The sequence below is a fragment of the Ovis aries genome, chromosome 20, assembly GCF_016772045.2.
Source record: "Ovis aries strain OAR_USU_Benz2616 breed Rambouillet chromosome 20, ARS-UI_Ramb_v3.0, whole genome shotgun sequence".
NCBI lineage: Eukaryota > Metazoa > Chordata > Mammalia > Artiodactyla > Bovidae > Ovis > Ovis aries.
The window spans coordinates 26,765,538-26,793,480 of NC_056073.1; the positions used below are offsets into that span (position 1 = coordinate 26,765,538).

General features: G+C 47.0%; 3 protein-coding genes across 21 annotated transcripts in view; 1 reads left to right on the plus strand and 2 right to left on the minus strand.

The window, feature by feature from the left end:
- NCR3 (natural cytotoxicity triggering receptor 3) overlaps positions 1–22,594 on the plus strand; it is a 33,181-nt gene extending 10,587 nt beyond the window's left edge. For 3 of the 12 annotated variants that reach the window (XM_060403274.1, XM_060403272.1, XM_060403273.1), the window contains exons 2-6: positions 7,946–20,167; positions 20,297–20,353; positions 21,723–22,067; positions 22,234–22,341; positions 22,475–22,594. In XM_060403274.1, coding sequence (XP_060259257.1) covers positions 20,047–20,167; positions 20,297–20,353; positions 21,723–22,067; positions 22,234–22,341; positions 22,475–22,521 — 678 coding nt within the window. In that variant the 5' untranslated portion in view covers positions 7,946–20,046 and the 3' untranslated portion in view covers positions 22,522–22,594. The remainder of the gene's footprint in view (positions 1–7,945; positions 20,168–20,296; positions 20,354–21,722; positions 22,068–22,233; positions 22,342–22,474) is intronic. The other 9 variants (XM_060403277.1, XM_060403276.1, XM_004018959.6 and 6 more) reach the window with 5 other exon arrangements.
- AIF1 (allograft inflammatory factor 1) lies at positions 1,507–25,797 on the minus strand. Of its 7 annotated transcripts, none has more exons than XM_042237386.2 (9): positions 25,707–25,797; positions 8,712–8,814; positions 6,815–6,872; positions 5,067–5,113; positions 3,402–3,463; positions 3,232–3,298; positions 2,513–2,554; positions 2,022–2,184; positions 1,507–1,713 (listed from the first exon to the last, which is right to left on the minus strand). In XM_042237386.2, exons 4-9 carry the CDS (start codon positions 5,104–5,106, stop codon positions 1,629–1,631), a joined length of 459 nt encoding a protein of 152 aa, XP_042093320.1. In that variant the 5' UTR covers positions 5,107–5,113; positions 6,815–6,872; positions 8,712–8,814; positions 25,707–25,797; the 3' UTR covers positions 1,507–1,628. The 7 variants fall into 7 exon arrangements, with proteins under 7 accessions (XP_042093320.1, XP_060259266.1, XP_042093321.1 ...); XM_060403283.1 differs by having other exon boundaries at positions 25,648–25,797; XM_042237387.2 differs by lacking the exon at positions 6,815–6,872.
- LST1 (leukocyte specific transcript 1) lies at positions 23,186–26,235 on the minus strand. Of its 2 annotated transcripts, none has more exons than XM_004018960.6 (4): positions 25,707–26,235; positions 24,190–24,303; positions 23,931–23,953; positions 23,186–23,401 (listed from the first exon to the last, which is right to left on the minus strand). In XM_004018960.6, exons 1-4 carry the CDS (start codon positions 25,801–25,803, stop codon positions 23,258–23,260), a joined length of 378 nt encoding a protein of 125 aa, XP_004019009.2. In that variant the 5' UTR covers positions 25,804–26,235; the 3' UTR covers positions 23,186–23,257. The 2 variants fall into 2 exon arrangements, with proteins under 2 accessions (XP_004019009.2, XP_060259269.1); XM_060403286.1 differs by having other exon boundaries at positions 23,186–23,422.
- Between the last annotated feature and the right edge of the window lie 1,708 nt (positions 26,236–27,943).

Consider the following 27,943-nt stretch of genomic DNA (forward strand, 5'->3'; position numbering starts at 1 on the left):
ACCTACCAGGCTCCTCTGTCCATGGGATTTTCCAGGCAAGAATACTGCAGTGGGTTGCCATGCCTTTCTCATATATATATATATATATATATATATATATATGAAATTTTCATAACTTTTCATGAACTGAGCAGAGCATGTAACCAAAAACAGAGCCTTAACTAGCACAGAAGCTGCCAAGGGCTCTTTTAGTCAGTGTCCTCCTCCAAGGCTATTATCCTGATTTCTAATAATATATATTAGTTTTGCTTGCTTTGTACTTTATTCAAATGGAATCGTCCAGTGAGGGTTCTTTTCTGTCTGCTTTTTATCAACATTGTATTATTGGAATTAACCTACATTGTTGCATGTGGTAGTTTGTGCATTCTTATTGTTATGTAATAAGAGTCCATTGTATGAATATAACCCAGTTTATCCTGAATGAACAAAGTTAAGCCCCAGATCCTTTCTGTCCTTTGTGTCACCAGAATTGTTGGGAAGAATTAATACACAGAAAGCATCTACCCAGTATATAGTAGGTGCTCAATTAAGGTTAGCTATTAATTTTGTTATATGCAGATATTTTATTGAACCCACATTGATCTCTTCCTCATCTGAAGTCCTATACAGTTACTGTAGCACTCTTAAGATGCCAACCTGACTTTACCACTGGAAAGGGCCAATACATGTGACCTGACAGGCCTGGTCTCTCCTCAGGACCTGAAACAAGCTGGGCCAATTTGATTTTTGCTTTCCAGGGAGTAGGGAAATCTGAAACAGTGGCCAGCAACTCGGAGTTGCTGGAGTTAACTGGACTGGACCCTTTGGGGGAAAAGTTCAGGAATAACCTCACCAAAGGCCTGGGAACCCTCAGGTTTCTTGCCTTTCCTGAAGTTGGCTATTTAATCCTATCTGCCATTCCAGGGATTCTGTATTCCTGGAATCTGCCCTCAATACTCTCCTAGTACAAGCCCCTTTTCCTTTTATTAGGCTCAGTTTTTGTAGCTTGCCTCCGAAAGGACCTCAAGACTCATTTTCGCTTAGATTATCAGCCATTATAGTGTTGTGAATCCTTAACTGAGTAACACCAGTTCTTTCCTCTATCCATCCATCCATTCAAGTTTTAAATATTATTGAGGGCTTATGATATGTCAGGCGCTCCAGGGTAGATCCTCTTATTCTCATTTTCAAATGAAAGACTCAGAGAGGCTGAAGGATTTTCTGAGGTTACAGAGCTTTTAGTAATAGAGGATGTTGGTTCAAAGTAATCTTTGCTCTTCATCATGAGCTTGAGTGATCTTTTTTTTTTTTTGGTCTATACATGTCTTTTCATCCCACTTAAATTCCTTGAGGTCAGGCTATCTTATACATACCCTCTGATGGACAAAGTCATCTGCTATGTGGTAAATATACTACAGAATTGTTGATAGACTGCTCATATGGGCAAATCCTTGCTACCTTTCTCTCAAATATGCTTCACCCCTTCCCAAACCCAGGGGGAAAAAATCAAACAGTGACCAAACTGAATTCATCTGAAGGAGGGTAATTTATTTAAGTTAGTCTGGGTCTGGTTCACAATTTTGTCTTCTTTTTCTATGTTGGAGTCATTAGAAGCCCCTTCAATCCCACCACATCTCCCTCACCACAAATCAGGGCAACTCAGAGATAGCTTTCTTGGCTGGGAGACCTGTTGGCTTCTCCTGTTCTCTTGCTTTCTCTTCATACATCAGGATCCTGGTTGAGATGGGAAGAGACACGGGGATTAGAGGACAATCTTCTCAAGAGAGTAAGTTTTAGTGTGCTGTGAAAGTCCAGAAAAGGATGAGGGTTGTGAGGGTGGGAGAAGAAGGAGAAAGGGCAGGAGTGAGAGTCCTGTGGGCTGTGGGGACCAAAATCATGGATAAGAATAGGACCTGGGAAGGGTCTCTCAAAAGACAGAAGAGAAATGCACTCTGGGCTATGTGTAGAAGGTGAGCCTGGGGATGGAGGCAGGGGGAAGAGAAAACAGATAAGTGTAGGAGAGGCTGGAACTGGACTCTCACATTTTTAGAATGGCAGATCTCTTGCCCAACATCATCTTGAGAAAGTCAGAGTAGCTGAAAGTCTCCCCAGGGCCACTGGATACCTCCATGATTAATTTCTTTAGCTCCAGGTGGGTCTTGGGGACCCCAAGTTTCTCCATCATTCGCTTCAGGGACATGATATCTGGAGGCGCAGAAGATGGGGGTGAGAAGAGGGAAGCCTTTCTCTCTCTCTCTGTTACCTCCACCTCCTCATTACCATTCCCCATATTCCATGGACAGCAGAGCCTGGCAGGCTACAGTCCATGGGATCGCAAAGAGTCAGACACAGCTTAGCAACTAACACACACACACGCACACACACACACGCGCACACACACACACAACTAACACACACACACACCCTACTCTGGTCACTGTCATCTCTCCCAAACCACTGGAAATGAAGCACTGTAGGAAAGACCTCCCTCTTCCTAGATCTGCACACTTCCCCCAAATCACCCTTTTCTCACCGATACCTCCATCTTCATTCAGGTCAAACTCCATGTACTTCTCTGGATGAGGGGAGAAAGCAGAGAGGGTCAGCACTAGCTGGAGGGTCACAGGCAGAGGCGGGGCAGGGATTAAGAAAGGCGTTGCAGATGGGAGAAGAGGAGGAGGGGATGGGGCAGGTAGAGGAAGTACGGGTTGGGGAGCTAAGGGGCCCTGTTAAGGTGTAGGGAACTAGAGAGGGTACTGAGAGAGGGGCAGGCCAGGGAAAGGGGCTGTTACTAGGGCGGCAACAGAGGCAACCTTCCTTTTTCCCACCTCAAAATTAGACTTTGTGTGCTTCCCTAGTGGCTTAGTGGTAGCGAACCGGCCTGCCAATGCAGGAGACACGGGTTCGATCCCTGGCCCAGGAAGATCCCATATATGCCACAAAGCAAATAAGCCCAAGTGCCAGAACTACTGAGACTGTTCTGTAGAGCCCAGGGAACCGCAACTACTGAAGCCCTCTTGCCCCCAAAATGAGAAGTCCATGTAGCACAACTAGAGAGTAACCCCTGCTCCCCGAAACTGGGGAAAAGCCTGTTGAGCAATGAAGACCCAGCTCAGCCAAAATACATAAAAATAAATACTAATAGATAAAATTATTTTTTTTAAAATAGACTTTGTTTCTTCTGTCCTCTCTCTTCCTGGGGAAATCCTACCCTCCTCACCCCCTTCTCTACCCCTACAGCTGTCCCCTCACTCTTGAAGGCTTCCAGTTTGGAGGGCAGGTCCTCATCACTGCTGTATTTGGGATCATCCAGGAATTGCTGTAAGGGGAAAGCAAGAACCTGGGTAGGGACCCCACCCCAGTCCAGCAACACTCCCCCCATCCACCCCACCCACCGCCCTGGCCAAGGCCCTTCCTTTTACCTGGTTGATTTCATTGATTCTCTCTTCCTGCTGGGCCTTCAGCAGCCCAAAGGCTTTTCCTCCTGAAGGAGCGCAAAGGTTAATGTAGCCTCACCCCCACTTTCCTCTCCTCATTCCCAGCTCAGCCTTGAAGCCATTACAGTTCTGCTTTCATAGGCCAGCTTCCCAGCCCCCGAGCCCGGTACTGTCCAATTCCTTTTTCCCATTTTAGAATCCTGCCTATTCCACCTTCCCTACCCTGTAAATCCCTAGTTTCGCTCATGGCTCAGCAGGTGCTGGTTGAGATGTTGGAGGAAACAACCCAGACTGGGTGCCTTCTCTGTCTGCCAGCTCTCCTCTCCCATCAGCTTCCTGGAGGCCTGCCTCCTAAACTTCCCCTTTCCCCTCATTCCCTCCTCCTCTAAGTCCCAGGCCTCACTTCCTCATCAGCTTCTGCTGACAGTAGCGCCCAAGAAGAAGGGGGAGTGGGGTCTAGAAAGGAGACGAGAAAACAACATTCTTAATTCCTCTAAAGGAGAGCCCAGGGTGTACATGTAAGAAATGTTCTGATAAACCATGGGGGAAGGTCTGTAAGACCCCAGGGGCATTGATTCTCAGGAAGAGAGGATCTCTGAACAGTTCTGGAATTTCAGGTGACTGAGGCCCAGGTTTCACAAGTCTGGACACACAGGTTTGGATAGGAAGCTGAAGGAAGGCAGACTAAATTTTTCTGTACTCTGGACCGGAGAAGAACCTGAAGTCGCTGGCAGATCCAGGAGGGTGGCAAGATGAGTGCAGGGTCTGGAAAGGGAGAGATACTTCACTTCCGGCCTGGTGGCTCCAGAGAGGCACTTGGAAATACGGAAGTGTCTGACAAGGGAGTCTTAGTTTGTTTGCTTTAGGATAGGCAATGTAATCCCTTCATCTTATCTCCTTTGAAATTTTCAGTGAAGTCTACAGATCTCTGAAATTTGAGAATTTAAGTAGATTCTTAAGTGGGAGAATTCCCTGGTGATTCAGTAGTTAGGACTCCTCTCACTGCCTCAGGCCCAGGTTCAGTCCCTGGTCGGGGACCTAAAATCCCACAAGCTGCATGCCACAGTCAAAAAAAGACAGTGGATTCTTTGGAGGCCAGTGGTGCTGAAAAAGACAGTGTTAGTGGATAAAAGAGCCAAAGGTGAGGCTAACCTTAAGGGTGTGAAGGATGCTGGACACTGTGGGTTCGGCAGAGTGGGAGTAGCTCCCCACTCCTTACTCAACAGAGTGGGCAGCAGCCCCTGATAAATGCCCTCCTAGGCACACTCCTTTGGGCTAGTGGCTTTAGGGGAGATGAGGACTGTGCATCCCCCTCACTGAGACACTTCTGTCTAAACTCCCTGCGCTGAGCTCCAGCCACAATCTTAGCACTGATGGGCACACCTTTCCTTTTCTCTGATCCCCACCCCCACCCCAACCTATTTCCCCTTCTGCAGAAGGGAGTTTTCACTTCTCACTGCCCTTGCCCTGACCCATACGGGTTGGGGAGATGCTGGAGGGGACTCTAGCCTCTTGAGTTCCCTTTATTGCTATCTCTTCCTCTGCAGGGAAGACTGCAAACCTGCCCTCCCGAAGGTCTCAGTGCCTAGTGGGGGAAATCCATTTTTTAAATTCATACTCTCATTCAACAAATGTTTATTGAGTACTTACTATATGCCAGGCGCCTTGCTTGGCCCAATGAGGTCCTCATGGACAATCTAGTTAAGGAAGACAGATAAGAAAAACAAGTATATCAAAGATGGTAGGTGCCTATGGAGAAGAGCAAAGTAGGGAGGGAGATAGAAAGGGCTGCATGGACTGCAGATTTAAATAGGGTGCTCAGGGGGACTTTCCCGGTGGTCCAGTGGCTAAGGCTCTGTGCTCCCAATGCCAGGGGCCCAGGTTTGATCCCTGGTCAGGGAACTAGATCCCACGTGCCACAACTAAGAGTTCTCAGGGCTCAGTGAAGATCGAAGATCCTGTGTGCCACAACTAACATCCAGTGTGGCGAAATAAATAAATATTACTTAAAAATAAATAAATAAGGTGCTCAGGGATGCTTCCCTAAGAAAGGGATATTTCAGCAAAGATTTCAAGCAGGTGAAGGACCAAGCCTCGTGGATATGCAGGAGAGGAGCACTTCAAGCACAGGGAACAAAAAATGCAAAGGTCCTAGAGTGAGGACATGTCTGGATGTCTGAGTATTCGTGAAGCAGCAGGAGGCTAGCGTAGCTGGAGCTGGGTGTGTGAGGGGAAACAGAGGCAGGAGATGAGGCCAGATTGCCTACAGCCTTGTAGGCTGTTGGGGAGAATCTTGTAGGCTGTTGGGGAGAATCTGGCTTTTATTTGGACTGAGATTACCTCCCCACGCAGCCTTTCCCTAAAGGTGACTTGGCAGATGACCAGGGTGAGGCAGAGCTGAGATGCTCAGGAGGACTCCCTGGGAAAGAGAAAGTGATAGCTACTCTGACCATGGGACAAAAGTGAAGAACAAAGAGCAACAAGATGGACAAATAAGTGAAACTCAGCATAAACACAGACATGGGAAAGCCTGTGAGGAGCAGTGATGCAAGAAGACGCCTCCCACCCAAACCCAGGAGCCTCTGCCCACCCCACCCCACCCCACCCCATCCTCCACAGACCACAGAGAGTCTGCAGTCAGAGCTAAAGGGGAGGTGGGGCCTCTGGGCACAGAGCTGCCAGGGAGCCAGGAATCCACCATGAACCTGGAAATAAGGCAAGTGGGTAACTTTCTGACAGTGAGGCTGCAAACTCTAGATCTCAGCAGAGACAAGCAGTCTCCTTAAAGCAGTGGCTCTCAATGAGTGATCCTTCCACCAGCATATGTCAGAAATGGATCCATCCCAGACCTACCGAATCAGAAACTCTAGGGGTGGCATCCAGCAATAGCTTTTCAACAAATGCCTCAGATGATTCTGACACACACTCAAGGTTGAGAGCCACAGGCCCTGAAGTGATTGGACTCCCCAGCCTGCAGGACTTGCTATACTCACCAAAGGTATAACCGTGGCTGAAGTATGTGACATTGGGCGGTGGGGCTGTGGGTCTTGGAGGCAGAAAAAAGGAAGTGTCTCCAAGACCAGGGTTGTTAGTCTCCAAGCCAAGCAGTCAGGGAGAGAATGCTGAGCTGGCTCAGGAGATGGCCCTCTAGAACCCTGTGAGGTTAGCATCCTTTATGAGCCTGGTGCCCTGTTGCTAAGGGGTAGGGGGACCTTGATATAGTTCTACACTCTGCAGGGGAAACCCTGTTAGAATTAGGCCCCCTGGGTACCTCCGCAAAGAAAATACACTGGCCACAAAGCTTGTCTGTGTGTGTGTATGGAGGGGTGGCATGATGTCTTCTGCTTGCCCCCTCCATTTTCCCTCTCACACTCTGTTCTCTGTCCCAAGAGACTAACCTGTACAGACCATGCCAAGGGCACCTCTGACTTCTGGCTGTTTCGGCTGATGGGGAGCCTGGCAGGGAAAGAGCAGGGCGGGAGAACATTAAGTTTAGGGTATTCATCCCTCTGGCTCCTTTCCTACAAGGCCACCTCGGGCTGGCTCACACCTCCATCTATGGGCAAGGCTCCCCTCCAGGCAACCTGCTCTACATGACTCTGTCCTTTTCCAGGTTTCAGAAGTCCAGGGAATAAGTCTCAGGAGGTCTGTGAATTTGGAAAAGATAAGAAAGTACATACTCTTCTCAAATCCAGCATTACATGTGTCACCTTGTCAAAGACCACTTCACAGTTTAAAATTATTTTTTAAATTAATTGTATTTATTTGGCTGCCCTAGTCTTTTAGTTGCAGCATGTGGGATCTAGTTTCCTGACCAGGGATCGAACCTGCACCCCCTGCATTGGGAACACAGAGTCTCAGCCACTGGACCATCAGGGAAATCCCTAAAGTTCTTACTCAAGCCAGCAACAATGTCTTTTATAAAGATATACCTTTATTAAAATCTAACTTCAACTTGCCTGCATTTTAAATCTCTTGTCTTATCATGTGGTAGTAAGTACACGGTTTATTCTATCCCAACATTTATGGATATTTTGATAACTGAAACTTAGTGTAATGGTTTTACTTTGTTGTGTCTTTTTTAATTTGATGTACCAGAATGCCAAAGAGATTTGCGGCACAAAATGAGTTCGAGCCTCTGCTGTAATCTCTTCTCTGCTCATCCCTTTGGGCCGGGGGTGCAATATCCCGTGTGATTCCCTAAACCCCTCTGTGCTGTGCTGTGCTGTGCATGGTCACTCCGTTGCAGACGACTCTTTGTGACCCCATGGACTGTAGCCCACCAGGCTCCTCTGTCCATGGGGATTCTCCAGGCAAGAACACTGGAGTGGGTTACGATGCCCTCCTCCAGGGAATCTTCCCTACTCAGGGATCAAACCTGGGTCCCCCTCATCACAGGCAGATTCTTTACCATCTGAGCCACCAGGGAAGCCCCTAACTCCCACTACACCTTTGTAAATACACTATCTCCTCAAACCCCACTGCTGCTAAGTCACTTCAGTCATGTCTGACTCTGTGTGATCCCATAGACGGCAGCTCACCAGGCTCCACCATCCCTGGGATTCTCCAGGCAAGAACACTGGAGTGGGTGGCCATTTCGTTCTCCGATGCATGAAAGTGAAAAGTGAAAGTGAAGTCACTGAGTCGTGTTCAACTCTCAGCGACCCCATGGACTGCAGCTCACCAGGCTCCTCCATCCATGGGATTTTCCAGGCAAGAGTACTAGAGTGGGGTGCCATTGCCTTCTCCACAAACCCCACTACACCCTTGTAAATAAATTATCTCCTCAAATTAATCAAATTTGAGGATGTGATTTCCAGCCGGGCCCCTGAATGATATGTGTGTGTGTGTGTGTGTGTGTGTGTGTGTGTGTGTGTGTGTGTGTGTGAGTGTGTGAGAGAGAGAAGAGAGAGAGAGTTGTGGGGACTGGGAAGTAACAGGTCTCTGGTCTCTACAGGCTTATTTCTTTTTTAAAAAATTTTTTTTAGTTTTTTAGTTTTTTAATTTTAATATCTTTAATTCTTACATGCGTTCCCAAACATGAACCCCCCCTCCCACCTCCCTCCCCATAACATCTCTGTGGGTCATCCCCATGCACCAACCCCAAGCATGCTGTATCCTGCGTCAGATATAGACTGGCGTACAGGCTTATTTCTTATTGTAAATGAACAAAAGGGCATCCTGGTGTTTGCACCAGACAGGAATCGGTTAACAAAAGGCTCTCCCTGAGGCTGGAGAACAAGTGAGGATTCTGAGCTGACAAGGGACAGCTCCATAGAACCATAACCAACTCACCAAGGTTGCTACTGCCAAAGACTTCTCTTTTCTAAAAAGCCTCCTTGTGGAGCTTTGAGGGGAACATGGCAGCAGTTTATTTCTAAATTTCTCTTCTTGACACCTGTAAAGAGATTGGAAATACACACACATACTACATTTTCAGTGAAGCTAGGAGATACAGTGCCTCCAAGCTCCAACTTATGCATCTGTGTGACCAAATTCCCCACTGAGCAGGCAGTCCCATGCATCCTTCCAGAAAACCAGGCGAATAGGGAGGGTCCCAGTGACTGCTTAAAAAAAGCAAATATTCCTTCCTGGGAGGAAAGGCCTAACACCCGGAGAGAAAATCTGAGAGCAGTGCTGACTGAGCAGATTCAAATACCAGTAAAGGTGGAGACAGAATGCTTCTGTTTTTAAAAAAATATTTCTTTATTTGTCTGTGCTGGGGCTTAGTTGAGGCACACGGGATCTTCAATTTTCACTGTGGCATGTGGGACCTAGTTCCCTGACCAGGGACTGAACCTGGGCCCCCTGCACTGGGAGCGTGGAATCGTAGCCACTGGTTCAGTTCAGTCGCTCAGTCACGTCCGACTCTTTGCGACCCCATGGACTGCAGCACGTCAGGCCTCCCTGTCCATCACCAACTCCCGGAGTATGCTCAAACTCATGTCCATCAAGTCGGTAATGCCATCCAGCCATCTCATCCTCTGTCATCCCCATCTCCTCCTGCCTTCAATCTTTCCCAGCATCAGTCTTTTCCAATGAGTCAGTTCTTCGCATGAGGTGGCCAAAGTATTGGAGTTTCAGCTTCAACATCAGTCCTTCCAATGAATACTCAGAACTGATTTCCTTTAGGATTGTATGGTTGGATCTCCTTGCAGTCCAAAGGACTCTCAAGAGTCTTCTTCAACACCATTGGACCACCAGGGAAATCTGAGAGAATGTTTTAAAGCACCCAGAGGGACCCAGAGGCAGCAGATCTCAGAAAGTGCCAGCAAAATTCTCCTTTTAATATTAAGTTCATCACCTTAGGTGAACTTGGGAGATGGCAGCCTGTGAGGTCTTCTGTGAAATAAAGAAGCCTAGGGTTGGGGGTGGGTGGTAAATGCTTGCTTAACTGGGAGAGGTTCTCAGAGGTTGTGGCTATACAGAGGTACCAAATTTTAAGGAAATAATCCATTCTTATGGCAAAAGAGGGGCTTCCCTGGTGGCTCAGATGTAAAGAATCTGCCTGCAATGCTGGAGACCTAGGTTCAATCCCGGAGTTGGGAAGATCCCCTGGAGGAGGGCATGGTAACCCACTCCAGTATTCTTGCCTGGGGAATCCCCGTGGACAGGGGAGCCTGGCGGGCTACAGTCCATGAGGTCGCAAAGAGTTGGACACGACTGAGCGACTCAGCACAGCACATGGCAAAGAGAAGGAGTCCTTGAACTTGTAAATCTGGAAAGCCATCTTGCCTCCTGCCCCAAAGGCCCTCCTGCTAATAGTTTAGAAGAATCTAGCTCTTTTTTTTTTTTTTTTCTTAACTTAAAAGTTTCTCTTTCTGGTTTTTAAAAGACATTTATTTCTGGCTTATTGGGTCCTTATTGCAGTGTGAGGGCTTCTCTTGTTGAGCACAACACAGACTGTAGAGGGCGATCTCAGTAGCTGTGGTACCTGGGCTTAGTTTCTTCCACATGTGGAACCTTTCTGGAACAGGAACCGTGTCCCCTGCATTGGCAGGCAGATTCTTAACCACTAGACCACTAGGGAAGCCCTCTGGCTTATTTGGATGAGTAACAAAAAGAAATGACCAAAGCTTCTGTTCAATTAACTATGGTGGGGGGGGGGGGAGGTAAAGAAGAGGAACACAATTTTCCAAAAGATGACAACACACCAGAAATGTATTGCTAACAGCAGGTGGAAATTGTTACCCAAAATTCATCATGAATTGAAAAACAACAAAACTTAATGTCAACTTCTAGCCGTGAAGGAAGGACACATGTCAGAAATGCAAGTATGCCCAGAAAAGATGATGGGTAACATGGGGGTATTAACAAGAACAGGAGGAGAGGTGTAGAAGGGAAAAAAAGACAGTCATTTCAGAAATATACACTAAATTTAATGACAGAAGGAAGCATTTTATATACAGTCCTAATTTTTTCAATCATAAATAACTGTTGTGAAATATTCTCTATTTTAAAAATCTAAGTCGTTGTTTATCATGAACAGCTTTTGTAAAATGCTCTAATTGTCCCCATGCCCCTCGCAGTGGAAGCAAGAAGTCTTAACCACCAGGCCACCAAGGAATTCCTGGTTAAGTTTTATATTATTTAGTAAATTCTGATTTTAGGTTTTTTAGGTCTGTTTTCTGACCATTCAGTTCAGTTCAGTTCATTCACTCAGTCGTGTCCGACTCTTTGCGACTCCATGAATCACAGCACACCAGGCATCCTTGTCCATCACCAACTCCCGGAGTCCACTCAAACTCATGTCCGTTGAGTTGGTGATGCCATCCAGCCATCTTATCCTCTGTTGTCCCCTTCTCCCGCTGCCCCCAATCCCTCCCAGCATCAGGGTCTTTTCCAATGAGTCAACTCTTCACGTGAGGTGGCCAAAGTATTAGAGTTTCAGCTTCAGCATCAGTCCTTCCAATAAACACCCAGGACCAATCTCCCCTAGGATGGACTGGTTGGATCTCCTTGCAGTCCAAGGGACTCTCAAGAGTCTTCTCCAACACCACAGTTCAAAAGCATCGGAAAACCGAAAAAGTTTTGTGGTGGTCAGAAAACAGAAAAAGTTTCTCAACTTACTTCACAAGATTAATATAACCTTGCTCCAAAAGCTAGGCAAGGCTTTTGAGAAAGAAAAATTATTAAACAATTTCCTTCATGAACGTAGATGCAAGAAAAAAATATTAATAAAGCTGGTAAAGAATCCACCTGCAATGTGGGAGACCTGTGTTCAATCCCTGAGTTGGAAAGATCACCTGGAGAAGGGAAAGGCTACCCACTCCAGTATTCTGGCCTGGAGAATTCCATGGACTGTATATAGTCCATTGGGTCTCAAAGAGTCGGACATGACTGAGCAACTTTCACTTTCAGGATAATTTTTATATGATTGGAGTGACCTCTGTTTTGATGATTTTATAGCTATCTGGGCTTGGTGATCTTTTTGGTGGTTAAATTTTGAATGTCTGATTCAACTTCTTTAATGGTCTTAGGTATATCAGGCTTCTAATTTTTTTTTGAGTCAGTTTTGGTTATATATTTTTCTGGAAAGTTATTTTGTCTTATCAAAATTTGTAATATAAATATCTAATGTATCAGATATTGCATTCCCTATAAATTACTTTTCTGTGTATATGTGTATGCCTTTTCTCTTCATGCTTTACCAATTTGATGGGAGATTTTTTAGTATAAGTAGTCTCTGTAAATATGTATTTTTCTGCTCTATTGTTTGTTTGTTTTCTAGTTCATTAATTTCTTTATTATTTCCATCCTAAATTTTGGGTCGTTATTCTGTGTACTTTTTCTAATTTCTTGAAATATCTGTTCAGTTCATTGATTTTCAAACTTTCTTTCCTAAGTTTCACATTTACTTTCTTCCATGAATTGTTTTAGCTACATCTCACAGGAGTTTAGATAGGCAGTGTTTTCAGCCATTCAATTGAAAATAAAATTTTTTTTTTTTTTTGGCCATGCCTTGTGGCTTGTGTGATCTTAGTTCCTGGATGATCCAGACCCTGGCAATGAAAGCACTGGATTCCAACCATTGGACCACCAGTAAACTCCCATTCAAAATATTTTAAATTCCATTATATTTTCTTTTAACATTTCAATTGTTTGGAAGTATGTTTTTAAAGCTTATAAATATAGTAAAAGTGCATTTTTAAAAAGAAAGTTTGCCTTCTTTTTTAAAATCTTTATTGAATTTGTTACAGTATTACTTCTGCTTTATTGGGTTTTTGGCCACGAGGCATGTGGGGTCTAAGCTCCCTGGCCAGAGACTGGTCCCACACCCCCTGCACTGGAAGGTGAAGTCTTAACCCCTGGACCACCAGGGAAGTCCCAGAAATGCAGTTGTAAATTTTCCAAGCCCATGATAAATATTCTTTGTTATTATTTTATGTTGTTGTGGATGTTGGTCAGGAAATGTGTTCTAAATGATTTTGATTCTTTTTTTTAACATCTATCTGTGTACCTGAAAATAATGGAAATTTTCTAATTATTCTAATATTCTATGTAGTCCCATTCGATCAAGCTTGTTAATTGTCTGTTTTCACTCTTTCATGTCTTTAGTAATTATGTGCTTATTTATCAGTTTCTGACAGATGTAAGCTAAAGCCTTCCTCTAATATTCATTAAAAAAAAAAAAAAAAAGAATCCTTGCACAAGAGTCTTTGGGCACCCAGAAGTGGTCCCAGCCAGCTAAGTGGCAGAATTAGGAAAGGCTTCTCAGTGAGGGTGGTAGGGGCGGGGAGATCAGCCCCAGAAGGAAAGGTGAGCACTTTGCCATCCTTAACTCATTCTCCCACTCAAAGGGAAATCAGGGAGAAAGAGGGTGAGAGACGGAGTAGGGGAAAGAGGTGTTCTGATGGAGAGGGACAATGTGGAGAAAGACGGGAAAGCAGAAGGAGATGCAGCATGTAGGTAGGGAGATAGGGAAGACACTAGTGATATTAATAAAGATGGTGAGACAGAAAAGACTTGTGGACAGAGACGTATGAGAGACAAGGATAGAGGTGAGAGCAAGATCGGGGAGGATAAAGATAGGGTGCCTAGCACATGGAAGGCACTTAGTAAAGGCATAGTTGAATAGATGGATGACCCTTGATACTCAGGGAGGCATGGAATGGATATTGAGAAGAAACCCACTGACCATCAGAGAAGCAATGTCCTAGTTTCATCTTGAGATGATGAGGGCCTTAGTTAGAAGTGAGAACCGAGAGACAGAGAAAGACCCTTAGATATCCCAGAGGCAGAGTGGTTAGCACTTGGGTGTTGTTTGGATGGAGTAACGGAAGGAGAAGGCAGCATAGGACAAGTCCCAGGATTTTGCTTTGAATGTCTGGGTAGATTGTGTTTCCATTCACTGAGGTGGGGAATGTAGAAGGCTGACCCAGTTTGGGTGGACATTGATGATTTTGAAATGCCTGTGGAACATTCTGGGGGAGATGCCTAGAGGGCAGTTGGATATTCTGGACTCAGATTTCAGGAAAAGGCCTGAGGCAAAGGTTGCAGATTGAGATGGAGATACAGGTTGAGAATAGCATTAGTTAAAACTGTGGCTGTGCCATTCTTTCCTCCAAGGGATTTTCCTAAACCAGGGATCAAACCCTGGTCTCGCAAATTGCAGGCAGATTCTTTACCATCTGAGCTACCAGGGAAGCATCTTGAGAAAATTGCCTGGGTAAGCCCATGGTAGATGCTCAGTTAGTTGAATGAAAGTAGGAGAAACAACCCAAAAGTCTACCAAAAGGAGAATGGTGTGAAAGCACATGTGGCGGCTTCAGGAGCTGGGAGGGACTCAGGTATGGTTGCTTTTGTGTCCTTGAGAAAGAAGAGGTAAGATGGAGAAAAGATCCGAGGTATAGGTCACACAGAGTCAAGGTGGTAGCTGGAGTAGACAAGGCAAAGCACCTGTGAAATTGGTGTATTGAAAAATAATTGGCAAGTTATGTGCAAGAATGTTCACAGGAGATGTATGCATAATATCCAACAGATAGAAATAACCGAATACATCATCAAGTGAATGGATAAGCAAGCTGTGATACATCCAGAAATGAAATACCACTCAGCAACAAAAAGGAACAAACTACTGGTGTACCTGGATCAAAAGAGATGAATCTCACAGGCATTATGCAGAATGGAAGAACCCGGATCCACGAGTGTATGCTATATGGTTCCATTTGTATGAAGTTCAAGAACAGATTAAACTGGGACTCCCCTGGTAGCCCAGTGGTTAAGAATTTGCCTCGCAATGCAGGGGACTCAGGATCGATCCCTGGTCAGGGAACTAAGACCCCACATGCCTCGGAGCACCTAAGCCTGTGTGCTGCAACTACTGTAGCCCGTGTGCTCTGGAGCCCTCCATCAGCAACTACTGAGCGGGTGCACCACAACTAGAGAGTCTGTGTGCTGCCGCAGAAAGATGCGGCATGACACGGCAAAGACGACGCAGCCTAATCAACAAATATTGTTTTTTGTTTTGTTTTGTTTTGTTTTGTTTTTTTAAAAAGAACAGACTAAACTAATCTATAGGGGTATAAATCGGTAGTTGCTTCTGGGAGAGGAAAGGAATTGACAAAAGAGGGGCATAGGAGAATTTTCTGGGGTGATGGAAATGATCTGTGTATCAGTTGCAGTGCTCTTTACATGGGCGCGTGTCTTTGCCAGAGGTCATCTATCTCTACACTTAAGATCTTTGTACTTTACTGTATTTGCAGCTCACGGGTGGTGGAGTTTGGGGCTCAGTGGTTGTGGTGCATGGGCTTAGTTGCTCCACAGCATGTGGGATCTTCCCAGACCAGGGATCGCACCCATGTCTTCTCCATTGCAGAGCAGATTCTTATCCACCAGAGAAGTCCTTGGATGGAATTTTTTCAAAAGAAACCTTTACCAGCTACTCAAGAAGAAAGGCAAGAAGTAGGAATAAAAAAGTTGTGGAATGGATGTACAGATATCTCTGGTTTGATAAATCTGACAGTGGTCTGTCTTGAGGGTGGTCAGGGCCAATAAACTCCCAACTTAGAACAGGAAAAGAGGTGAAAAAACAAGCTGTAGGAGTTGGTGGACTCCGGGAGTTGTTGATAGACAGGGAGGCCTGGCATGCTGCGATTCATGGGGTTGCAAAGAGTCGGACACGACTGAGCGACTGAACTGAACTGAACTGAGGAGTTGGTGGTGGACAGGGAAGCCTGGTGTGCTGCAGTACATGGGGTTGCAGAGAGTAGGACAAGACTGAGCGACTGAACTGAACTTTACTGTATATATTTATATCTGTATATAAAAATATCATATACATGGACATTAAGTCTTCTAGAGAGATGGCAGAGGTTGAAATAGAAAGCTGGAGAGCCAGGGGCCTGCTCTTGGTGAATGTGAGGGAGTTGGACCATGACAGCGAGAAGGAGAGGCAAGAGACTTCCCTGGTGGTCCAGTGGCTAAGACTCTGTACTCCCAATGCAGGGGCTCAGGTAGGATCCCTGGTCATGGAACTAGATCCCACACACCTCAACTAAAGATCCTATGAGCCACAACTGAAAGATGCCACAACTAAGACCTGGTACAGCCAAGTAAATTTTTTTTTTTAAAGGCCAAAGGTGGGGTGAACCTCTGAGAAGTCATGGCCAGAGATTGAGAGTATAACCTGGGAGCCATTAATTAGCAAAAAAAATATTTATAAGGACTTGACTGGAGAAGTTGAAACAGCATGGAACAACAGACTGGTTCCAAATAGGAAAAGGAGTACGTTAAGGCTGTAGATTGCTTATTTAACTTATATGCAGAGTACAGCATGAGAAACGCTGGGCTAGAAGAAGCACAAGCTGGAATCAAGATTGCCAGGAGAAATATCAATAACCTCAGACATGCAGATGATACCACACTTATGGCAGAAAGTGAAGAAGAACTAAAGAGCCTCCTGATGAAAGTGAAAGAGGAGAGTGAAAAAGTTGGCTTAAAGCTCAGCATTCAGAAAACTAAGATATGGCATCAGTCCCATCACTTCATGGGAAATAGATGGGGAAACAGTGGAAACAGTGGCAGACTTTATTCTTTTGGGCTCTAAAATCACTGCAGATGGTGATTAGAGCCATGAAATTAAAATTGCTTACTCCTTGGAAGAAAAGTTATGACCAACCTAGACAGCATATTAAAAAGCAGAGACATTACTTTGCCAACAAAGGTCCGTCTAGTCAAGGCTATGGTTTTCCAGTGGTCATGTATGGATGTGAGAGTTGGACTATAAAGAAAGCTGAGTGCTAAAGAATTGATGCTTTTGAACTATGGTGTTGGAGAAGACCCTTGAGAGTCCCTTGGACTGCAAGGAGATTCAACCAGTCCATCCTAAAGGAAATCAGTCTTGAATATTCATTAGAAGGACTGATGTTGAAGCTGAAACTCCAATACTTTGGCCACTTGATGCGAACAACTGACTCATTTGAAAAGACCCTGATGCTAGGAAAGATTGAAGGCAGGAGGAGAAGGGGACGACAGAGAATGAGGTGGTTGGATAGTATCACCGACTCAATGGACATGAGTTTGAGTAAATCCTGGGAGTTGGTGATGGACAGGGAGGCCTGGCATGCTGCAGTCCATGGGGTTGCAAAGAGTCAGACACAACTGAGTGACTGAACTGAACTGAACTGACTGACTGGAGAAGTTACCCATATCTCACCCTTGCCAACACTTAGAGGAGGAAACACTAGGTGAGATGGGGTCACTTGTGCTATGATTCCAGAAGCTCTTCTGGTTTTTCACCTCTTTTCCTGTTCTAAGGTGGGAGTTTATTGGCCCTGACCACCCTCAAGGCAGAGCACTGCCAGATTTATCAAACAAGAGATGTGTATACATCCATTTCACAACTTTTTTATTCATACTTCTTACCTTTCTTCTCAAGTAGCTGGTAAAAGTTTCTTTTGAAAAATTGCTTTCAAAGACTCCCTTAGTGGATAAGAATCTGCGTTGCAATGGAGGAGACACAGGTGCGATCCTTGGTCTGGAAGATCCCACATGCTGTGAGCAACTAAGCCCATGTCCCACAACTACTGAGCCGCGAACTCTAGGGCCCACGAGCCACAACTACTGAAGCCCATGCTCCTAGAACCTGTGCTCTGAAACAAGAAAAGCCACTGCAATGAGAAACCTGCACACTGCAACATAGTGTAACCACTGCTTGCTGCAACCAGAGAAAGCCTGCAGAAAGCAACGAAGACCCAGCACAGCCTAAAGTAAAATTATTAAAGAAAGAAAAATTCCATCCTTGAGTTTGCTTATCTAATTAGCACAGGTTAAAGTTCTTTAGAGGCTCTCAGATTTATTGAAAAGGGTCCTTGAATCCACACATACATCAGGATTTATTCTAGATGGTCTTTAAAACAAGCCAAGTCCTGTCTTCAGAATCCACAACATTTTGGGGTATTGGAAATCTTAGGTAGCAAAAAGAGGTGGAAAGAGCAAAAAACCTTTGAGTTCAGGCCCAACTGTACCACTGGTCATTCTCTCCCAGGACTGGGAGGGACATAAAGGCTAGCATAACATACACTGACCCTCCGCTACAGTGGGGTCTGGAAACCGACAAAAGCTACTCCTATTTTACAGATGTGTAAGTAGTGGAACCATGATTCCCGTTTATGTTGCCTTGACTTCTAAGCCTCATTGCCCTGAGACATGGAGTAGTGCCATGTGATTGAGTCTGTGAATTATGGAGTTTTATCTTCAGGCCAGTTGCCCATTCCAGCCCCTCACCCCCACTCCGCTGGGGTGAACTTCCCTTCTTTCCCAAACCATGGGATTCTCACAGTTGAGTGGAAGAGAGTGTTTGCTCCACATTCACCCTTTGGGTGTGAGGATGGGTTATTGACAGGACAAGGCAAGGTATGGAACAGAGCGAAAGCTACAATTAAGGCCCAGCTGTGAAGAGCCGTGTAGTAGGGCCTCAGGCTGCCCCATGCTCTGTGGCCACCAGGGGGCGGTCCTTGCCTTGCTATGTCTCCACACCCACTGGTTAGATGGCCCTGAAGAGGCTGCCACTCCACTCACTGAATGGCTGAGTCAGTCCTTCCCAGAGTGTGAGGTACCTGTGGTTGTCAGGTGGTTCAGAGAGGTTCAATAATTTGTCCACAATTAGGTAACTAGTTTGTAGGGGAGCTGGCATTTTGACCACAGCCTGACTCCAAGTCAGCATTCTTAACCATAAAATTACAACTTATCAAAAAAAAAAAAAAAAGCTCCAGATCACTGCTGTGGAAGATGGAGAACGGCATGATCCGTGAGTGTGCTGTGAAACAGCAAGAAACTTGGTCAGAAAGAAAGAATATGGACCTCTATAAAAGGAGTCACAGAGAAAATGTGCGGTGAGGGCTGGGCAGATTTCACCCCGCATTTGTATATGTCGTCTTTCTTTTCTATGTGTTGTGTTATCTCATGTAGGTGGCTTATACATGTACAAAAGTGTGTGGCACACTTGTACTAATCCCTGTGTAACTTTGGACCTATGTGTAACACAAACTGTCTTTTTTTAAAAAATTAAGTAATCTTGGCTGTGTGGGTCTTTGTTGCTGTGCGAGGGTTCTCTCTATTTGTGGAGAGCAAAGGCTACTCTGGTTGCGGTGTGCAGACTTCTCATTGAAGTGGCTTCTGTCATTGTAAAGCACAGGGTCCAGGCACGTGGCCTTCAGTTGCTGCAGCACCTGGGTTCAGTAGTTGCAGTGAGGAGGCTCTAGAGTAGTTGCTCTGCAGCAGGTGGAACCTTCCCAGACCAGGGATTGAACCCTTGTCCTCTGCATCGACAGGCAGATTCCTACCCACTGTACCACCAGGGAAGTCCCGCAGTGTGTCTCCTTTCCTTTGTGTCTGTAAAAACTGCATTTCCCATAGTGGGGGCACCTTGTAATTTCTCAAGAAATGTTAGCTAACGAATCAATAAAATAATAAAGATGAGTGACTTTACCTAAATCTGTGTAGAACACACTTGGTCAAGTGGACCTCTTTGAGAAGTATATTCCTTTAATGGAGATTTGAATCTGAATGAATCCAAACTTCTCTGTCAGCTCTACCCAGATCAACACAGCCTAAGTGAAACAGTGTGTGTGTTAGTCGCTCAGTTGTGTCCGACTCTCTGTGACCCCATGGAGTGTTGCCCACCAGGCTCCTCCGTCCATGTCATTTTCTCGGCAAGAATACTGGAATGGGTTGCCATTTCCTTCTCCAGGGGATCTTCCTGACCCAGAGATCAAACCCAGGTCTCCTGCATTGCAGGCAGACTCTACCATCTGAGCTACCAGCAAAACAGGGTGATTGCTGTGCAAATACAGCTTCTAGACAAAGCCCCTGGCAACTCACTGCTGCCGCCACCAGTCAGCTGACTTCTGCTAATCCTCTCATTTACAGAATTTCTTGAGCAGCCCTGGCAGAGGGCCCTAACTTGAGGGGAGGGAATGAATGGGGGTGGACCTGGGTGCTGTTGAGCCAAGGGGAGGGGAAGTGGGTTAGCTCTGGGCTCAGAAAAGCTCTTGAAGGCTTATTCTTGGTAAAGGGTTAGTCTTCTTGAACCTTAGAAGATGGGGGAACCACATCCTGATCTCACCCGTCCACCCACCTACCTAAGCATTACCAGCCATCTAAGCCACACCCTTCCCCTCAACCACTTATGCAACCACCCCCACTCTGCCCCCTCCTCCTAGCAATGCAGATATCACCGTCAGCAGCATCCTCTTTCCTCAGGGAGGGATGCGTTCGATGCCTGAGGTCCCAGGGAGTTAAGGTCCTTGGTAAGTGATGTGTGAGTCCTGTGTGTCATAGGAAGCTCCCCACCCCCCTCCAGTGACCAAAGGCCTGGTCACAAGTAGTGGGTCATTTTCCTTCACCCAGACCTCACTGCTCATGTCCCTCATCAACAGGAACACCCTCCGACATGGCCCGGATGCTGTTGGTCATCTTTATCACCATTCATCCAGGTGACAGGGCTTTCTCCCAGGAACCTGAGGGGTGTGGGGCTGGGAGGAGGAAGGATGGGGGAGGCTGGACATAGGGGGAGCAGACTGGGTGGGGGCTGAAAGCAGGGGGTCCCTCTGTAAAGCTGAAACCCAGTGCACTCCTCCAGTTTGCAGTTCCCTCCATATCACCCGCTGGGAGGGTCATTCCCCAGCTTCCACACCAGAATTCTTTTCTTCCCAGTGAAAGTTAGTTGCTCAGTTGTGTTCTACTCTTTGCGCGACTCCATGGACTGCAGCCCGCCAGGCTCGTCTGTCCATGGGATTCTCCAGGCAAGAATACTGGAGAGGGTTGCCATTCCCTTCTTCAGGGGATCTTCCCGACCTGAGGATTGAACATGAGTCTCCCACATTGCAGGCAGATTTTTAACCATCTGAGCCACCAGGGAAGCCTTTTTCTTCCCAGTCACCTTCCTAACAAGATAAAGTCTAAAGAACCAGTAAAAAGGGCTTAAAGGAAGGGGTCAGATTTTTTTAAGGGGTCAGTTTTAATTCGATGAGTTTAATAAGCTTATTAAACTAGGCTTATTATCTAGGGTTTAGACATAATTAGGAGTTTAGGAATTTAATTAACTCTAAGTTAAGTTTCTTAATGAAACTGATTTTAATTATCTGATCTACTCATTAACTAAATGCAGTGTGGACTCCAGACCTACAGCTTCAGCATCAGCAGGGACCTAGGGCAAATTCAAATATTTTATTCAAAACCACAGAATAAAATATTCCAGGAGTGGGGCCTGGGAACCTGGTTTAACAAACACTCCAGATGTTTCCAATGAGCTCTCAAGCTTGAGAATCACTGAAACAAAAGAATGAGTGGTAAATTTCATTAACTAGAGAATTTAATCAAGAATTTCAATAGTTGATATAATTCATCGATTTAGATGAATTCAATAGGGATCCCTGTCAATTATAGCCACAGCTTCACCTGGAGATTTGCTTAATGATCTTTAACAAAAAAAACACAGTAGTAGCTATTAGTACTAAAATAATACCTGGCATAATATAATTAATGATATTAGTCAACTAGGCAGCCACATTCATTAATGAGCTTCACTTTAACTGTGACAAGTTAAATTTCAGCAAAATGTTACTAGTGGACGGAGCTAGAGAATGATGGGAGAGGGTGAGAGCTGGTATGAGAAAGAATTTGAAAAACTATTTAATAAGCAATTAGATTGGTAAAAAGGGTTTAATGGGACATCTAAAGTGCTTGTCCCTGGGAACCCTCTGGGGGTGGGGGTACAGTGGGGACATTCTACCACAAGCTGTCAGGTCTTTCTCTCTGGAGTAACTGCGAAGGCACTCCTCTGGGTCTTCTCTCTGCCCCAAGGATCTTGTGTTCTCTGGGTGTCCCAGCTCCCTGAAGTCCGTACCCAAGAGGGGTCCCCTGCCTTCCTGCCCTGTTCCTTCAATGCCAGCCAAGGGAGTTTGGCCATTGGTTCTGTCACATGGTACCGGGACAAAGTGGCCCCAGGGATGGAGGTAAGGAATGAGACCGCCGAGTTCCGGGGCCGCCTGGCCCCTCTCCCCTCTTCCCGCTTCCTCTGTGACCACCAGGCTGAGCTGCACATCTGGGACACCCGAGGCCGTGACGCCGGAGTCTACGTGTGCAGGGTGGAGGTGCTGGGCCTGGGTATCGGAACAGGGAATGGGACCCTGCTGGTGGTGGAGGAAGGTGAGGTGCCAGAAAGCCATGTTCCCTTGACTGGAGGCCCCACCCTCCCTGATACTGGAGAGTCCCTCCCTGAGGCCTGCTGCCCTCCCCAAGCCACTGCACCCTTCTACCCAGGGCCTCCTCTCCTGAGCCCTTCTCCCCCTTTTCCCCCCACCGCAACATGCAGGATCTGCTCAGCTAGCAGCTGGCACAGTGCTCCTCCTTCGGGCTGGATTGTATGCCTTCAGCTTTCTCTCGGTGTTTATGGGCAGCAGCATGTATTACCAGGGCAAATGTGAGTGTTGGAGCTGGGACACATGGGTGTGGAGATGGGAGGGCAAGTGAAAAGCCTGGAGCCGGCAGACATAGAGACCAAGAAAGAGGAGGAGGGCTGCAGCACTGAGCAATTCCTATGGCCTCTCCTCCAGGCCACTGTCACAAGGGAACACCCTGTCACTCCTTGGATGGCCTCTGATGAGTGATTCCAGACCCCAGTGATCCCAAGTTCTTCAAGAGACCCTAATAAATTCCTCTCTACCCCACCATCATCCTTCTTATGAGTCTTGTGTATTTCCTGCTCTATCTCCAGATGCTCCAGTGTGTCTCATTCTGGATTCTCCCAACTCTTACCTCCTGCTACTAAATCTGGCCTGGAAGGGCCCAAGGAGGGAGCTTTCTAGTAATCCTGCCCCCTCCCACCACCATCCTGGGACTCAGCACACTTCTCCTTCCTGCCCAGGAGGCTAAGGCCTTTTGTCTTGAGAAGAGCAGAGTATCTGACATGACTGGTCCTACTTGGCAATGGCCCACAGGCAAATACTCTTCTCTGAGCTTGCTTGGGTCCCCAAACACCCTTCCTCACCCAGTGAATTCCCCTACCTGATCCCAGAATGAGTGGGAGGGTAAATCGCTTGGGATTCTGTTTTGTTTTTAAGAAAGGCCACTTTATTATTATTTTTGGCCACTCGGCAGGTGGGATCTTAGTTCCGTGACCAGGGATTGAACCTGCGCTCCCTGCAGTGGAAGTGTCCAGAGCCTTAAGCACTGGACAGCCAGGGAAGTCCCACTAATTTCGGTTTTGACCTTGGCCCTGTGGAGCTGGGGCTTGAAATAGATGAAGAAGCCTGAGACACAGAGGGTGGCAAGACCATGGTCTTTACTGGGTGAACCACAGGATGGCTGTGGGTTGGGGAAGGGGCATCTGCAGGTATTCAGGTGGGTTTGTTCTTGGCAATGCAGGCATAGTCCCCGCTGGGGTCCTCCTTGTTGCCTTCCCTTTCTCGGACGTCAGGTCCCTCCCGTTCAGGCAGCCTCAGCAAGGACGCGTAGTGGAGCTCCTGTTTTGAGGCCTGGACCTGGGGCCCGGGCAGAGGGCACTGACAGGGTCCCCAGGAGCCTCCCTGCCCTGTCCACCCCCTCCCTAAGTTCTGCCACTCCCTGCCCCCACTGCCACTTTTTTTTTTTTACCTCATTGCCTCTCTTTGTGCTCATCCATAGCTCTCTTTTCATCTCTCTTTTAGTCTGTCTTGTCCTTTCCTCTTCACGTCTCTCTCACTCTCTCATTTTCTCCCACTTCATCCCGCTTAATCTCCTTCTCTTCCTTTTTCTCTTGGTTTCTCTCATCTTCCCTGTGTCTCTCATTCTCCCTCTGACTTCTCTGCCTCACTCGTCTCCAATCTCCCTCATTTCTTCCCCCCTCTCTCCTTTGTCTTATTCCCTCTTTCCATCTCCACACCTTTCCTTTCCTCTTTTTCTCATCCCTTATTTCCCTCTTTCTGTTTCTCTTATTTCCTGTCTCCCTCATGCTCCTGTTTCTGCCTTTTGCTCCCCCAACTCCACCCCGTCTTGTTGCCCCATCACCCTCTCCCCTGCCCCCAGACTCACCCAGCTTCTCTCCAGCCTCCTCACTGGAAGGAAAGAAGAAGCTCAGCTTGGCCGTGCCCCCGCCCCCCTGGTGCCACCTCCCAGCCCTGCTCACTCACTCTCCCCACCCCCACCAGGTGTTTCCTCACTTGCCAACCTCCCTGGGGTTCCCACGGCCAAAGCCACGGCCTCTCTCTCTGGACTCTCTCCGCCCTGCTCCATCTGACTTCTGCCCCCTTCCTCACAGAGGGGGCATGAGGGAGGTGCAGGTGGGGCTCACCTCTCCTGTGGAGCCGACACAGGCAGATGGACAGAACAACCACAAGCAGAAGGAGCACCCCCAGCCCTAAGCCCCCAGATAGGTAATAATAATCCATTTTTCCCCACGATGTTCCTGCAGGGAAAAGGGGTAAATATTAGAGGGACCTTTTTTCGCTTCACTTCACTCCATCCCCCTCATCTGTTGTGAATCTCAGCTTCTCCCTCTAATAGTTTTAGAGACAAAAAAAATTCTCCCAGAGATTCTTCACCCCAGACTGTGTTGACTCACTTCTTACCATAGGTGGCCATCCCTCACCAGTTACCTCACTCGCTCCCAAGACCATTCACCCTCCAGAAGCTTACCACTGCCACCCCTGCCATCTCTGGGCCTCCCCATGAGGTCTGTTGCCCCCCAGCACTGGTTGGTCCCAAGAGGCCCTGGCCACCTACCCACGAACCGCACAGGCCACTTTTTACCCACTGCTCCTTGTGTACCCCACCCCCCCGCCCCGCCCCTTGCAGAGGGTTACCTTGCCATTTCCCCCATGCTTTCAGGACTGAAGACTAGCCTGTAGGTTGTGAAACCTCACACAGCTCTTCCAGGCTAAATGGCCTGGGGTGAATCATGTGCCCCAAGTTCCTCATCCGTAAACTCCGGTGTCTCTATTACAATAGTTTCCCAAGCCGAGGAGCCTTAGCTCTGTATTAACCCTGAACGGGGCACTTTCTGTTTGTCACTGCTAATCTGCATAACAATATAGGGTACTATGGTGCCCATTCCCGGGTGAAGGACCTGAGACTCGAGGCTGGATCTTGACAAGGACATCCAGCCCAGAAGAGGCAGAGTTGGGGTTCAAGGTCAGCTCTGTCCAGCTCCAGAGCCTACCACCTTTCCCCTACCCTAAGCTGATGAGCTGGCTCATAGAAGACTTTCCAGCATCAGGTAGCTCTAGGTTCTGATGAGGGGGCTGAGGGAGGAGCCGAGGCCTGGCAGAAAAATAGGGAGGGCGGTGTCCAGCACCACCTGGCAGAGTAACTCAGGAAAAGGGGGCCCCAGCTTGGCTGGTGTGGAGAGCCGCTCCCCTTGAGCAGATATTGCTGGGGCTAAAGTGGGGCATGGAGAAGTGTCTGGGGCCCATAACTTCCCCTAAGGCACTTCCTGTCTTACAACCACTGGTTCCTGTTTGAGGGCAAAGAGGGGGCTGCTGACTTCACCCAGAGCCAGATGCACTGACCAGTGTGTGGAAACTGAGACCAACTTGGTTTCAAGAGGATTCCTGGGATGTGTAGGGGTGGCGGGTGGGGAGCAGAAACACAGGTGGAGAGGAGGGCCTGAGGAGGCCATGCTGGGAAGCGGGGGCAGAAGAGGATGGTTTACACTTCTTTGAGGAGCAAAGACAGAGGCTGGACAGGAGGAGTCCTCCAGGGCCCAGGGAACCTCAAAACTGTATTTTCCCTTCCCTTATCTTAGACTCACCTCACTCTGGGGTATGACTGTCCTCTCCCTGAGTTTCCCCCTGGAGGGTCCCAGCTTACCCAGAGCCTGTGGCCTGCGGATGAATGGACTGCAGACTGGCCGGAGCTGCCCTGGAGTGGTGCTGCCGCCCTGGAGTGGTGTTGCCGCCTCAGACATTCCTGCCCCTCCCCTGGTTTAACTTCTCCCCCAGCCTGGGTTCCTCCCCAGCATGATTGGGAGAGGAAGTTAGGCTCTGAGGGTTGGGGTTACAACGTCTTTTCCTTTCAGACTCCCAGGACTGTAACTCAGTCTGTCATCCCCTTCCACCCCAGCCCTCCTATTGATCCTGCAAGTCGTCAGTGATCATGTACTTTCTAGATGCCTGCCCTGATTCACTTTTCCCAGTTATACTGGGTCCCTGAGAGCCATGATCCTGGTATGTGTGGACATACACCCCCAGCTCCCAAGACAAACTGGGAGTGCTGGTGGATTTGGGTAACTCTCCTGGTATTCTGGAGCTGAATCTAACAGGGCACTTGATTGACGGATGAACAACAGGAGAGTCAGAGACAGCCAGACTAGATCCACATGAGCACTGCTGGTAGACCTAAGACAGAAAGTTGATGACAAGCTGGTGCTGGGAAAGGAGCTGTAGGCAATCCAGGTGGATTTCCTGCAGGGAGCAGCATTCTGATGTTGAGCGCAAAGTAAGTAAGGAAAGTAGTCGAAGGCCTTCTGGACAGAGACCTGGATGAAGGAGAGGGATGATGGATGCTGGAGGATGGCACACCTCATCCTTGAGGAAGGTGAAGACGGGGGAGCTCACGTGGTACCTGGGCCCATAAGCATTTGCATTTCCTTCTCCAAATTCAGAAGCTTTCTGCTACTTCTTTCCCTCCCCCCATCCACAGTGTTCCCCATGCAGGACAGTAGGCCAATATTTTTTTTTAATGTTTTATTACTAAAATGTTCAAATAGAAAAAATGTGAAGGAACTATGCAATGAAACTGTTCCTACCATCTAGATTCTACAATTAATATTCTTCCATATATTTGCTCTATCACATATCTTATCAATCCATCTCATTTTTTGATGTTTTTCAAAGTTGCAGACATCAGTACATTTTACCTCTAAACCCTTTACTATGCTTATCATTGACTCGAGTTCAGTATTTGTTTCCCCATTTCTTTTTTAGGGGGTTGGTGAGGAAGGCAAGATTTACATACCCTGAAATGGACAAATCTGAAGTCAGCACTCAGTTTTTAAACTGTCTTGTGGTTAACGGTATAGAGCCAGACTACCTGGGTTCAAATCCTGACTCTGCCACTCCTGTGTGACCTTATAGAAGTTATTTAACCTCTCTGTGCCTCAGTTTCCTCTTAGAGTGTTTATCAGGATTAAAAGCATTATTATATAGGACTTCCCTAGCAGTCCAGTGGTTAAGAAGTTGTGCTTCCATTGTAGGGTGCACGGGTTCCATCTCTGGTTGGAGAACTAGGATCCTGTATGTTGTGCATCGTGTTTCCCCCGAAAAAGCATTCTTGTATATAAAGTGTGTAGATCAGTGACAGGCACATACCAAATGATACATATATATATATAAGCTATGTTATTATTATCTGAACACACAGAGGACTTTTGCTGACAAAGGTCAGTCTAGTCAAAGCTATGGTTTTTCCAGTAGTCATGTATGGATATGAGAGTTGGACCATAAAGAAAGCTGAGTGCCAAAGAATTGATGCTTTTGGCGTTGGAGAAGACTCTTGAGAGTCCCTTGGACTGCAAGGAGATCCAACCAGTCCATCCTAAAGGAAATCAGTCCTGAATATTCATTGGAAGGACTGATGCTGAAGCTGATGTGAAGAACTGACTCCTTGGAAAAGACCCTGATGCTGGGAAAGATTGAAGGCAGAAGAAGGAGATGACAGAGAATGAGATGGTTGGATGGCATCACCGACTCATTGGACATGAGTTTGAGCAAGCTCCAGAAGTTGGTGATGGACAGGGAAGCCTGGTATGCTGCAGTCCACAGGGTCGCAAAGAGTTGGACATGACTGAGTGACTGAACTGAACTGAACGGAACCCACAGAGACATCAAGAAAGGGAAATGATCTGGGACCACTCCCAACTCCCTTGACCTGGTCTTTCTTCCCTTCATCTCCTGCTGCTCTGTCTCCTACACCATTCATTTTGTCCTTACTGCTTTCTTTTGCTTACTCATGCTGACTAAGTCAGCATGCAGCTCATCCTAGACTGCAAAGCTCTTTGTGGGTGGGTGCTCATCGAACTCCTGTCTACACTGCGTAACAAGGAAAGT

Coding starts and splice junctions, on each gene's coding strand:
- AIF1 (XM_042237387.2), bottom strand. CDS start 5,106: ATGAGGACCTCATTGGGCCAAGCAAGGCGCCTGGCATATA. Junction 3,464..5,066: donor AGCAAGGCGCCTGGCATATA/GTAAGTACTCAA, acceptor GCGCTCCTTCAG/GAGGAAAAGCCTTTGGGCTG. Junction 2,555..3,231: donor CAAACTGGAAGCCTTCAAGA/GTGAGGGGACAG, acceptor CCCCTCATCCAG/AGAAGTACATGGAGTTTGAC.
- LST1 (XM_060403286.1), bottom strand. CDS start 25,803: ATGTCTGAGGCGGCAACACCACTCCAGGGCGGCAGCACCACTCCAGGG. Junction 24,304..25,706: donor CCGCAGGCCACAGGCTCTGG/GTAAGCTGGGAC, acceptor TTTTCCCTGCAG/GAACATCGTGGGGAAAAATG. Junction 23,954..24,189: donor GTGTCGGCTCCACAGGAGAG/GTGAGCCCCACC, acceptor CTTTCCTTCCAG/TGAGGAGGCTGGAGAGAAGC.